General features: G+C 40.5%; 1 protein-coding gene across 1 annotated transcript in view; it reads right to left on the reverse strand.

The window, feature by feature from the left end:
• Window positions 1-14,755, reverse strand: part of LOC124797956 (DNA methyltransferase 1-associated protein 1) — an 84,713-nt gene that overhangs the window by 34,935 nt on the left and 35,023 nt on the right. The window contains exons 4-5 of the mRNA XM_047261113.1: window positions 796-1,014; window positions 590-697 (exon numbers count right to left, since the gene is read on the reverse strand). Of these exons, the coding sequence (XP_047117069.1) occupies window positions 590-697; window positions 796-1,014 (327 nt within the window). The remainder of the gene's footprint in view (window positions 1-589; window positions 698-795; window positions 1,015-14,755) is intronic.

A 14,755-nucleotide genomic window follows, 5' to 3' on the forward strand; every position in this document is an offset into this window, starting at 1 on the left:
GAGCACACATTCTATCACCTCTGTGATCTGACTGTATTCACACACTGTCCAATGCCTTGTTTGTATGGCTATCCATCACTTAACGTCTCATGTCAATAGAGACTATTTGTCTCTATTCATTACAGTGTTTGCTCACAAACTAAAAAACACATTTCTGTCAACTGCAGAATACAATTACGATGCCTAATATGAGCAGGCAAAACATGTTTCATTAAGAAACCACCCCACAATGACAAAAATGATTTTTGCAGAGCCAGCTAGTTGTTAAAAGATGTCCCACAGTGTATAGAAAAGCAAGAAAATTATGACAGAATACAGAATAAATAAAAAATGGTTACAAGTGCCATGCCTTCTCATACTTCTGCATTATCTGTTACGAAGCAGCATTCACAATGGTAAACAACTGAGAAATGAGCCTTCATACTGCTGCTGAGTGAACTCACTGAGCCTCACTCAAAGCACTCAACTTTAATTTCCTAACACCCTCACTTCAACTGTGAAGTTAATAATATGTACATGTGACTGGAAAGTCAATATGTTGTTACAGAACATACATATTATTTATAATGCTTCTAAGACATAATTTTACCTGTTCAGGTGTTCTTTCAAAAAGCCGCCGCAGCTGTTCCTTCCTTCGCCGTTCGTGGTCTGCATCAAACACGTAAACTTTTGCTTCTGCACTTGAACTGGCCCGCACCTGAATGAGTGGTATAGATAAGAACATATAAATCTGTTAGCTCTACAGAAGAAACACATTATAATTTCAAAATGAAGAATCATGAACAATGAACATACCCTGGTAAGAATTGCACAGACTTCGTAGTAGCGCTCTTTTAGATCTTCAACACTTCTATCACCAAAGCGAGTGCGATCCCAGCGGTCTTTCATCACAATAAACCTTAAATCAAATCGCCTACATAAATCAAACAGGTGGTCAGTTTCCTGTCGGCTCCATGATTCATTATGTAAATAGTGTAGGTACTCTGAATCCGTGTACGTTGGAACAGGAACTTTCTAGAAAAGGAAATACTAAAGAAATCCACAGTAAATCAGAAAGTGCATGACTTTTGTATAAAAAAACAGAGCAGTAGTCAAGTTATAAGGTAGAATGAAGCTGTAGCTCAGATATGATGTGAAGGCTATCATGAGGCATTGTGCTAGATTAAAGGTGTGTGCTGGACTAGGGACTTTACTCTAGCCTTGGTCATTATCACTCTTACCAAATGAACCATCCAAGCACATTTCACAACTACTTCAGAGCATCAATCTCACAGTTCCTCTCTTGTGCTCTTCCAAAAAGCTACCATATGAGGCCACGATCGAGGAGTGAATCACAATAGGCACCATATTTTTATGTCAAGAAGTACTGTCTATGGTACCCACTCAAATCAATTAAATTAGTTCACTAACATAGTTGTCAAAATCTTATTCATCTAATACAACTTGACATGTGACCCAGACCAGGCTTTGGACACTTATTTACTGTTTATTGGAAACTATCATCTTAAGAAGTGGGACTATCTGAACACATGTCCAGGACCAACGTAAACTTCCACTGTCACTGGTGTTACACACAAATCGTAAGTGACATTGGAAGTTTGAGTCATGCTTGGAGGCGTGTTTGAATGGCCTTCCAGGTGAAAGGACTGCTTGCAATAGGCATTCTTCTCATCCCTGCCTTGAAGCTTCAAGTTGCAAACAGGTACAGCTAAATGACAGATGATGTGTAGCAGTAAAGCAACCAACATTTAATCATGGTTTTAGGGGAGATGACCAACAACTGAACAAGATTTTAAGTGAGGTTTAAGGGAGATTTAGTGTTAGTCGTAATAAACTTCCACTACACAACTATGTCAAATTATCTTGGAATGGGTGGCAATGGAGATATAATATAAAAAAACCTGCCATATTTTGTTTACTTTGACTCTATATGTCATGTGGTATCATATTCTGGAGTATCTCGGTAAACCGAGAGAAAGCCTTTAGACTCACTTGTGGTATACATTAAGAAATGACTATAACACTCAAGTGTTTAAAACATGTTTTTTATTTTATATTTTCTAACATGTACCTTCTAGATGCCTACACTATGTCATTCTTTCTCCACTCCTCACATTCTCTTGGGCCAAACCGTCTTCTTTCTGTAGCAGCCAAAAACAGATCATGTCTGTCATGTAAACCAGTCCTACCTGTTACCGACTAAGGCTCGACAGCTGAGCAATTTTGCTGGATCACCACCCAAAAGTGCTGTAGTAGGACTTATTAAAATAAACAGCCAGACACTTCTTTTTACGTTCAGAAGTTTACCAGTCTTTTATCATGTCTTTAAGATCCTACCAGTGATGACCAGGTCATTTGCAGTCTCTAATGTTTACAGACAGGTAGTTATTTTGGACATACGCAGAGCATAATAGTTCTTATTTCTTCAAAACTAAAATTTCACACAATACAGATGGAATGAACAGTTCGCTTTACTTTGGCTATAACTAACACTGGAAGTTATGACCAGGTGAAATCTTTAACTAACAATATCTTTTAAACTAATTAGGTTTTGATTATTAGAAACAAAGGGGAAAAATAGCCTCTTTATTAGGAGTGGTCTTTCTTTCTGAATTTACCTGTTAACTCATAAGATTTTCCCTATGACTAAATGTACAAAATTTTATAACTGCAGTAACTTTTGATGGCCATTATTCCTGATGAAACTAACTAGCTCATTGCAATCAGGCCAACAAAATGAATGATCTGAATAATAAAGTTCTGTGGGGTGAGTTTGTTTCTACCATTCTGATGGTTTAACTATATGTGATTAATGTAGGAACTTTAACATTGTAATTTTGAAAAGAAAATTAGCAAGTATTTCATACAGACCTTAATACATGAAAACAGGAGAGCATGCAAAGCAGGACAGTGCTCTCTCACATGTCAATAACCATACTGATAGTCACACAAAACTTTTCGAGATGAGTCATTCAGGGAACTTGAAAATGGTTTAAATGGCTCTGAGGACTATGGGACTTAACATCTGAGGTCATCAGTCCCCTAGAACTTAGAACTACTTAAACTTAACTAACCTAAGGACATCACACACATCCATGACCCCAGTCAAGTGGTTCCAGACTGAAGCACCTGGAACCGCTCGGCCACAGCGGCCGGCCAGGGAACTTGAATTACCAATAGTAGTTCATGGGATTAATACTTGCAACAGTGATTATTGACAAAATACATGGGAGAAACTGGTGGTCAGTAATGAAGCTGGCAGGATTATGAAAATATTGCTATTATACAGGAGATCCTGGGAAATATGGGAGAGCTGCTCACCTTACATCCCAGGTAAAACCTCTAGAAGAATAGACATTGGAGCACAGTGTAACACTATCAATGACAACTTCAGAAAGCACTGCTTTCCTCTACAGTGTGCGTCCGCTGCTCTGAATGTAACTTCTAATGTTACTGGAAGAGATCTCTTTGTCATATGTTTAGTGGGCTTATGAATGACTGCACACCAATGCACTCATGTGTTTCGTATTTGGCCATTCCTTACTATTGCATGTATGGAGATATGTGGATTGGATTTGATTGTGGCAGGTTGGGGTTGGGTGGGGACGGGTCCTTACTGTATTGATTAGCAGCTATTTGTTGACTCTGTTGGTTTCTTCTGTGGGGGACAGTTGAATGCCAGCATTTATTGTATCCAATAAAACTAGGACACACTATTGCGTACATTCACGACAAAGCTGCCTTGCTGGAAGCAACTACAACTGTTTTTCATGAAATTTGTTCTCTTTCTGTTACACAGGTCAGTGTAAGGTGCACAAGACCTAGGTTATTTATAGGTTATGTCGCTGGTGGGATTAATACTTTGAGTACTTTCAAGGGATTTTTTTTTTTTGGGGGGGGGGGGCATGTAATATTCAGACCAAAAGCAGAGACCATCCTATGGATACTGACATGATAAGAGTCCAGAGATAAGGATCACTTCTCTCCCAACTTAAGTCATATTGCTCAAATGAAATAGTATTAATAGGAATACAACAAAACTGTTTCCACATGGAAAATTGAAAATATATTTGGCAAACGAATCAGGCCAAGACTATTGAAAGTTCTTGAAATTTTATGAGCAACAAGAAATACAGGGTACAAATTTAATCAACAAAAAATCCAACATACTCATAGTAGCACTATTATTTTCAATGAAATTATTAAAGCAAATTAATACCAAGTGCTGATAAAATTTTACTAATTCAAATTTTTCACTTGCGACACCAATACACATAATCCAATCTCAAACATGTTTTCTAGAGCATTAACAAATTTGTTTTGATTGAAACAACAAAACCAAATTTGTTTCCCTATCAAGACGCTTAGATAGAGACACTTGAAAACAAAATCTGAATAAACTGTACAGGTGTGTGACCAAAGTAGCTTAACTTTATAGTACAGAACACTTACAGATTATAAATCAAGCTTGTGTACTCAATCAGTCTAGAACAAATGATAATCTTTTATTTATTTGAAAGATTATGTAAACTGCTCAACCTGGTTGTCTGAGAAGGTGTCTGGGATTTGATTGAAAGGGAGTAGAGAATGAAAGAATTTGGGTTATGAAACAGCTTTACAGTAAATTAAAACAAAACAACAAAAATAAAGGCAACCTGTCTGAAAGTGCATCTGTGAAATCAAACTTTGCTTGTGGGTAACATTCAATGCCACGTTTCTTCAACTCCCACACTGTATCATGCTCGAATCTCACTTGGCATACTGTCCCACTCTTCAACAGTGGTCAATGGTCCCCCTAGGATCATTCAGTGTGTTATGAGGGTACCTGGTATGTTGCACAGAAAGTTTAAATGAGTCCCAAGCACATTCAATCAGGTTCAGTTCAGAAATTTCACAGCTCATTCCATTTAGCTGAATCCTGCTTTCTGAAGGACGATGTTCATGATGTGTGCACAGTATGCTCAAGAATTATCATCATGGGTAGATGGACAGCAGGATGGAGGATTCTGTCTAGCTAATACACAGCCCTCAAATGATCTTTCATAGGAAAGAGAGGTGTCTGACATCAGTAAATGATACCAGCCCAAAACATGACTGAACTTATAGGACTGCATGCCTGAGATGTACTTCGGTACATCATTGCTTTCATACACATCTACGACAACTGTCAGGTATCAGACAAATCCCACATTGTTCAAAAAGATTTCGGGCTTGCAGCCAGTCATCGTAAACTTCATTGCACGATATTTCGGCTGGACAACTGCCAGCCATCTTCAGGTGAGCCGAACGAGGACTGACGAAGACGTTCTCCGCTCCAGCTTATATAGTGCACTGATAGTACTGCCGCACATGCGTTGCAGTTGCGGGGACAGATGGGCCACACCGCCCAGAGACAGCGCCCTCGCTGGTGGAACTGCAGTACTCAGCTGCCATCAGTACTGTCGCTGGCCGCAGCTATCGAAGCCTTCTGGTGTCTTTCTCTCGAGCAAATTTCGGAGATGATGGGATTCCATGCGTTATTCAATTGGTAACCACTGTCAACGTTCATTAGATTTCCCGCAATGCGTATTTCAACAGATTCTTTGATAATGGAGTCCCAAAAAGTTGTTGTTGTGACCAAAATCGAAGTTTTGTCGTACTCCATTGAATGACCGTTAGAAATACAATGTTCCGCAACTGCAGACTTACTTGGCTGCAGTAGGTTAGTGCAACATTGATGTTCTGTACAACGCTCTTCCACTGTACGCGTTGTCTTTCCTATATAGGCCATACCACATTGACATGGTATTTTGTAAATTCCCACCTTCCGCAGTAACAAATCATCCTTCACCGATCCCAGCAAATCCTAAATCTTAGAAGGCGGGCAAAAAACCACTTTCACATGAAAATTATTAAGAATCCTCACTATCTTGAAGGAGATATTTCCAACGAAGGGAAGAAAAGCTAGGGACTTGGCTGGCACATTCTCCTCTTTATTCATTTCCCAGTTCCTGGCTCTAGTTGAGAAGGCCCTGTTAATTTGGTGGGTCGAGTATCCATTGTCTCTGAACACTGTCCCCAAATGTGCAAGTTCCTTAGGCAAATTCTCTGTATCCAACACCGTATGTGTCCTGTGCACACGGGTTTTAAGTACACTCATGGTCTGGGATGGGTGATGGCAACTTGAAGAATGCAAATACAAATCAGTGTGAGTGTGTTTACGATAGACAGAATGTCCCACTGTGCCGTCACTCTTCCGTTTAACCAAAACACCCAGGAATGGAAGGCAGCCATCTTTCTCTAGTTCCTCCATAAAACGGTTAGCCACCAGAGGAGACAGAGGGCTGCCCATGACGACACCGTCAGACTGTTCAAAATATTCCTGGTTTAACATAAAATAAGTTGAGGAAAGAGCATGTTGAAACGAAGCAGTAATGTCTGATTCAAATTGTTGACCAATTAGAATCAAAGAATCCGCAAGAGGTACTTTCGTGAAAAGGGAAACTACATCAAAACTCACTAGAAGATCTGAACCACTTAAGTGGAGAGCCGCCAGTCTGTTGATAAAATCAGCACAGTTCCGTATATGAAGCTAGATGTTTGGCTAAATCATATGTGGGTGCATCAATATTACTCACTATAGGCCATAAAGGCAGACCTTCTTTATGCACTTTAGGAAGACCATACAATCTCGGTGGTACGCTGCCATGTGGTCTTAACTGCTTGATGGTCTCTGGAGCTAGCAAGGAAGAGTTCAAAAGTGCACACATCTTCCGTTGCACACGTGCTGTTGGGTCTTGATCAATTCTCCGATACATAGTATCACTAAGTAGACTACACATCTTCTCCAAATACAACCCATGAGGTAACAAAACGGTAGAATTACCTTTACCAGCCTTGAGCACCACTATTCCCGGATCTTCTCAAAGGTTCTGTAGTGCAGCCCTTTCTTCAGCGGTTATATTACTGCATTGGGGAGGAGCTTTCAGAAGAACCCAACCAGTTTCCCATCTTATTTCTTCAGCAACGTCCATAGGAAGGTGATGTACAGCTTGTTCAACACCACTTACGAAACTTATAAGAGGTACTGCACTTGGTGTAGGTGCAAAATTAAGACCTTTGCCCAAAACTGACAGCGTCGCATCGTCTAAAATCTTCTCTGTGAAATTAACCACAGAACGTTGTGCTGTTATTTCCTGCGGCGTCAGCTGTTGTGGCATGAAGCGATCAAATTTCGACATCTGCCGGGAACTAGCAGCCTTATATACCCAGTCGAACTTGGCTGAAGTCACTCCATCCACCCAGTCCCATGATATAGGAGAAAGAAGTGCTGCAATCTTCAAGTGTATATCATGTATGAAACTTGGATGCACCATTATACCCCAGAGACAAAACAACACTCAAAGCAGTGGGAACATTTTGATTCACTGCCACCAAAGAAAGCAAAGACATTTCCTTTGGCGGGAAAGGTCATGGCATCAGTGTTCTGGGATGCGAAGGGGATTCTGTTTGTAGATTATCTCCCCACTTGGCAAACAGTTACTGGAGAATACTACGCTAACCTTCTGGACAAATTGCAACAAAAGATATGCGAAAAAAGGCCAGGTTTAGCAAGGAAGAATGTCAGCTTCCATCAAGACAATGCGCACCCGCACAAATGTGCCGTCGCCATGACAAAATTACATGAACTGAGGTAGGAATTGTTGCCACAGCTGCCTTATTCACCTCATGTGGCTCCGTCAGACTTCCATCTCTACCCAAAACTGAAAATTTTTCTTGCTGGACAAAGATTCACTTCAAACGAATAATTGATAGCCGGAGTTGACAAACTCATTTTTGAGATGGGATCAAGGCACTGGAACACTACTGGATCAAGTGCATTAATCTACAACGAGACTACATTGCAAAATGAAAAAAAGTTTCTGTGATGTAATACTTTTTTCCTATTCTGTTTTCAAACCACCCTCATAAGATTCAGAATTGTGGGATCTGAAGCCCAACTTGCGGCTCTCTACAGACACATGGTAGCAGCAAAGTGCCAGATCTTGGCTGGCATTAGCAGTAGTTTTTGCAAAAAAGCTCTGCCACCATCTGAGAGATACCTCCAGCTGTTGTTTGGAGACACCCTTGTTTCAACACTGCTGCCATCAGTAAAAGATTGTGTTTACTGGGAATCCTCCAGATGGCTTCCCATACTGTTGTAGAACAAGTGGAACGATTGATAAAGTCCACGAACACTTGCCATATCCTTTTCTTGCTCTCCTTAATTATTTAGAGCAATGGCTTTTGTGACCTGAAAGGCCAAGTGGTTGTCGGGCGGCATTTAAGACATTGGAGAGCCACACGGTTGCCCTAAATTGCTGAATGGCACTCGCCTGTCCACCAAGGTACAGGTTACCAACTGAAGACCTTGGAATTGATAGATCAGTGGCATGATGGATCACTCGTATGATGTGGTCTACCCATTCCTGGATGCTATTCAGTGTTTAAACACAGCTAGCTGACTGAACAGTGTCCGGTTAGCTCTGCTGATAGCTTCTCCTCAGGTGAATGTGGAGTGGGAAATGGTCACTAGATTGTAGGTCATTGAAGAGAGTCTGTGAGGGCTGGAGAGCAGAAAGGTTGATGCCTGAGAATGACCCAGTAGCAGTACAGGAATGATGAGAGTACCCATGCTGACTACACACAGGCCATGAGATATCATGAGGCTCTTCAAAACCTGACCCTGAGGGCAAGTAGAGGTTGAGCCACACAAGACATGACGAAAAATGGTCACGGGAGTTGTTCCACAAGATCTAGAAGAGCCTCAGAGGCTACTGCATCTTGCAGAGGTAGACACAGTGAGCAAACAGTGACCCTCTGACACACATGAATTTCAACAGCAACTCCTTGCACGTCAGTAGCCAGAGGAAGAGCAGAGGAGTGATGTGTATTATCGACAAACACAGCAACCCCTTCCTTGGTTCTGTTCCCAGTCACATCATCTTTTCAGTGAAGGCTATAACCCTGTAGCACAGGGGTGTCAGTGGCATTTTAAACGTGTTTCTTGTGAACACAGGCACAGGGGGTATTCTGTGTTAGCAGTTTCAGTTCCTCTACATGTGTCCTGAGCCCATTAATTTTCCACTGTAATGTAGGAGCCATCTATCACAGATGTTGTACTTTCGGCCTGTGTTTCCACCAGGGAGGGGAGCCCATAATTGGTGGGGGCAAGATGATTGCCCCTGTCCCACATCATGGTTCATTAGCTGTACCCTTCAGCAGAGACATTCGACAGGATGACATCGACATTATTGGACTGTTTACTTCATGACTCCATCAGTGGTGGGCTTGGCTTTTGATTTTTTGCCTTGGGTAGGTTCCAGAGCTACAATCACAGTAGTGGTAGCAGCAGTGCTGGATGGTGGACCAGACTGAACCTTTGGGGGAGCAGGAAGCTCAGCAACATTAGTGACCACAGATTTTTCTGATGTTTTGGAAGGAAGTGTAGGCTGTGAAGTAACTGCAGCAGCACAAGTACACTGACAAACACAGGTATACTAGTGCTAACACGAGCTACCTCTGTTTGTGTAGCAGCATTGGTTTTCTGTACTGGCTGTTTAACAACTGAAGCAAAGGGGATACAGAACGTTGGGGGCTGCATGTTCTTATAAATATTCTTGGCCTCACCATAGGATATCCATCTTGTTGTTTTAATTTCCTTCTGTTCTTCAAGGAAGACACAGTAGTCCCTACTCCAGACATGGGGAGAGCCAGAGCAATTCACACACTTTGGAGAACATGAACATCTGGCTCCTTCGTGGGCAGCCTTACCACATTTGCCACAAGTGGCTTTTCCCTTACATCAAGAGTGGTATGCCCAAGAGTATTGGGTTGGGAACATAGAGCTGCATGGTTAAGCAAAGAAAACCCGCCTTATTCTGCACATCTACAATGCCTTTTGGGCCCATTAAACTTCAGCTCTTCTTTGGGGATGTCCACAAAGTCTCTGCATGTCACAACATCTTTACTGTAGTTCAATGTGGTGCAGAGGTGGCAGACAAAAGTTTGAAGGATCCACCTTGGTCCCACGAGCAACTATGGGGATAAAAGTCCACCTAGACGGAGCCCCATGTGCCTAGGTAAGCCTCATACAACTGAGGTGTGGCAGGCAGTTTCCACAGAGGTTGTTCATTAACAACTGTTCCATGTCGACAGCCATGCATCTCATCAGTGCGCACAGCACCACCTTGAGATTGAGGGATTTTTTTTTTATCCGGGCCGTCAAGCCGAGATCCTTGAAACACAACGCTCCACTGCCGGGCCATACATGGTTGCCGAAACATGCCAACAGCTTATGGTAACAGAGAACTGGAGGCGTGTACCAGTCCCCAGTTCAGGAACCACAGGGTCGTCAAGTCTGTCCTCAGCAAATGAATACCAAGGGTTTGAGGGCTGTACTTATATAATCAAAGCAAAGTTTCTGATGTAGTTTTTCAGAATAAATATTTTGGAGTCTCATGTTCCTTCGTCATGCAGATGTTCTCAAACTGTAGCAGGGAAGATAGTGCTTAAAAATATTTGATTATTTCAGACTGTAGGTTTCACAACCCAACCCAATGATGATATCACTATCTTTTCATTATTGGTCATATGTATTACTATATTTTACAGTTGAGTAACTCACTGCCCATTGTTTGAAGAATTTGCAATGCATTAAGAATGCAAATTGCTATTAATAATCTGAGGGAAGCAGAAATTGACAGTCAGAAATTATCATATTTTGAAATGTGTATCTCCACATCACTGGCAGGTGAATTCTAAGTTACAAAGCAAACTGGAGAAAAGTGATCCAACCAGGATTCAATCCCACACCCTTCCAGTTTTCAGCCACATGTTCTATCACTAGACCACCACACCAGATATGAAATAGATCACACTTGTTGCGTTCTGAAGGCACTGCTGCTCTCTCTAGTTATTGCGACTGTTCACCAGGTGGAAATGGCATTGTTTTCAGAACTTAACTTTAATTCATCATAATTGCACAAAGCATTTATAAATGACATACATACCTTCCTCGTGAATCTGTGTATCTATTAGACAACACTGGATAGAAGTCTCTACAGCAGTTCCTGAGATTATAATGGATATACAGACAGATGCAAGTGACTTCAGTTTTTACATAAAAAAGAGATGTTACAAAACCTACAGATTTTATGTTGTATATCAACAATGGAGGTCAAGAATGCAAATTTCATATCATTCTAGTTGGTAGATTTTGAATTATAAAGGGAAAATATTAAATTTCGTGGGCACTCTATAAATAAGAGACTTACTCATGAGTGTCCACAGGTGTTATGTTATAAGGAAACATTATCACTCTCAACTCCCAAGTGAAGCAACCAATTATTTTAGGCATTGTAAATTTTGTGTTTTATTGCTATGCAAACTTACTGCATTATAAATTAAATGATAGAAGTTACTGGAGTTTACATGAGATATTGTAACACCAAATACATATTAACATAGTATGAAACTAATGTCAGAAAGCATAATTGTAAAGTAAATTCTCGATCACTGCATAAAATTTTCTTATTTTCCGTGGAGTGTCTGATCACACTCATAGTGTTTTAGGAAAACTGAGTAGCTTTAGTTTTTGAGTGAGATTGGTACAGTTTGCTTAATTTCACTGATCAGATGAGCCTCTCCAAAGGAAAAGCAATCAGATGAAACTGACTATCTGATTTTGGTAAGATGTTTCACATTTGTTTTTACAAATTGGGTTGCTCTCCTTCAGCCCACTGTATGAGAGTATATTATTGTATGCCGTGAATGCTTAGCACTGACTGGCATGTGCTTGAAAGAATGATGTTACTATAAAGTTGACACAGGCCACCACTCAAGTAACAGTGAAGTCATTGAAGATTTGGATACAGAGTAGTCAGTCAGTAAGTCTATCTGTGGTTGTGAGCTGAGGTGACAAATGTGACTTTTGTCTCTGTGTTTTGGATGTTGGTTCTGAGTGATCAGACTTAGAATTTGCAAAAATTTTGTGCAACTGGTACAGTGCATATTGTGTGCTATGTAAAACTGTTATTTTGGACATCCACAGATTGAAGCGAGGCTTTTGCTACCTATATGAATGATTTTGAGGCAACTGCTTCCATGAACTTTAACATTTTGTTTTGTTGTAATGCCAATAAATTGACAGACAGAAAAGCCATGCGGCAAGAAGGATACCGATAACAAACTCTATTTCATGGAAAGCAAACTATCATCTGCACAATAATGGTCATCACAGAGTGCACCAACTGAATATGAACAATGTACACTAGTTGGAAAAGCTGTGCTGCTGGTTAAATAAGAGTGTGAAGGTTCTGTGACTCTATTTTAGACAAGAGTTTTCAGAATATATCAACACTATTTCTTAAGTTTTCATACTAGTATTTGAACTACTCAATTCCAAGGTTTCAAAGTTTTCAGTGTTCATTAAGCTGAAGATGCCAACCGAGAACTATAACTTCATGATTAGCTGACTGACAGCAGTTTCTGTTAACCTTTTCTTGAGCTAATTAGAGCTCATACTGAATGGGTACATAATGTAAAATGGAGGATATGTTACAAATTATTAACATTTTTATTATTCACATATTTATTCTTATTAAATAATTACATTGTACCCTGTAGCAAATGATTGTCAAATTGTGTATTTTGTGAATACAAGGCTACAGGTTTACTAAAATTACTGTTGATTTTTGAAGACCCTGTATATCATGGTTAATTGGTTCTCATTGATGTGAAGCTATGCCAGGAATGACATGGTGTTCAGATTACTCATTAAACTGTTAGGTCCCCTTTCTCTAGTAACATTACAGGGGTTGGTTAAGGTCACACAACTAACTGAAATGGCGTCCAATTAAGGGACTCCCACCTAATAATGCCATACAAATTTACTTCACTTTTGGTACAGTCAAACAGCTGGTCCCACAAATATTCAAGAGAAGAATTAAGTGATCCAAGCAAGCACAGTCTTGCATGTTTGTATAAGCCTAATATTACTATGGCATTTAGAATTGAGGGTATAGTAGAATTGAGGGTATAGTAGTTCCTGTTTGTACACAACAGTAAGAGAGCTAGGTTACAGTGTAATATAGCAATTTTTGTCAGAAGAAACAGGAGATTTACTTAATTTGTATTTCTCTAGGCACCCAAAGACTCAACACAAATATTGCAGCAAGAATCACCGTCCAGCTATCTCAGTGTCGCCGGCCGGAGTGGCCGTGCGGTTCTAGGCGCTACAGTCTGGAGCCGAGCGACCGCTACGGTCGCAGGTTCGAATCCTGTCTTGGGCATGGACGTATGTGATGTTCTTAGGTTAGTTAGGTTTAATTAGTTCTAAGTTCTAGGTGACTGATGGCCTCAGAAGTTAAGTCGCATAGTGCTCAGAGCCATTTGAGCCATATTATCTGTGTCACCAAGGATAACAAACAAAGGTGTTGTTGCATAGTGGTTCCAAGTGCAAGTAGGTCAAACGGCTGCTGCTGGTTGTCCTATATTGTGGTGGCAGAGGATGGTTATAGGAGAGAGCTGCTGGAGGTTGGCTCAGCAGCCACCAGATCCCGCACAACCACTATTGATGTCAGACAGAAACTTGCTGCTCTAGTATCAACTTGATATGCCATGAGGTGGTATTGATATGTGATGCCACAATTCCACCTGGACTGTGGCTGCCAACTTGTAGATGGAAACTTCAAAAAATCAATCCCTTGTACTATAAATGAAGAGCAGCTAGTGAGTTTTATGATGCTGATGTCTTTTTAGCATGGATCGTTGAGAGGAAGTACCTGACATCTATTACAACAAAGTAAGAGTATAAACTGGCAGATTCATTTCAGTACAGAAGAGATGTATGAAAAACTTCCTTCTTAGATGCAAAAGTGTCAAGATGCTGAGATGCAATATGGTGATATAGACTACCCAGAGCCCTACTCCCTTGTCAAACACATATACAGATATATAGCAGGTAAGTTCTGGTAGAAGGTATATAATTTAGGAGTAAAGGTGGCCACTCACCGAATAGAAGAAGCACTGAGTTATTGACAGGCACACACAAAAGAGGAAGGAGGGAACTTTATCCAAGACCTTTTCTATCCCTCCTGAGGTGGTATTCTGTCACCCATCCAACCTAAATGACGTCATGGTCCATCCCCAGGCTTCTCCCACTCCCAATTGCTTGCCATAGGAAACATATTCCTGTGGAAGACCAGGTGCAAGACCTGCCCAATCCACCCACTCAGCACTTCCTACCCCAATCCTGTTATAGGCTTATTGTGAGGGTTCAGCTAGTTTTTTTATTACCTTGTTCATCGGTCTTAAACTCCAAGAAGTCTGTGAACCACCGACTTGTTAAAATCTACTTATGTCAGTCAAAGAATTTGACTTGTATCCAAAACCAGAACAACAACAATTCTGATTTGTATGAAGGCTTTTATTGCACCTTTTATTACAACCTGAACTTCATCAGTTAGGTACATCTCCTATGAACCAACTCCAAGCTTACAAAGCAAGAAAAACAAGAGTATATACATCAGCAATTACATTATTATCTTCTGGAAGACCTTCTCCTTCCTGAATCTTCCCACAAAATAATTAAATTTTTAAACTCTGTACAATTTTTCTAGATGAACAGTGAACTGATCTTTTGTTAAAAATACTTGTTCCTTTACATTCCTCTGTAACCAACAAAATTAATTTCAAACACTTTGGTCACAAAACGTCTGGGAAATCTCATAATCTC

The sequence above is a fragment of the Schistocerca piceifrons genome, chromosome 5 (assembly GCF_021461385.2).
Source record: "Schistocerca piceifrons isolate TAMUIC-IGC-003096 chromosome 5, iqSchPice1.1, whole genome shotgun sequence".
NCBI classification, from domain to species: domain Eukaryota; kingdom Metazoa; phylum Arthropoda; class Insecta; order Orthoptera; family Acrididae; genus Schistocerca; species Schistocerca piceifrons.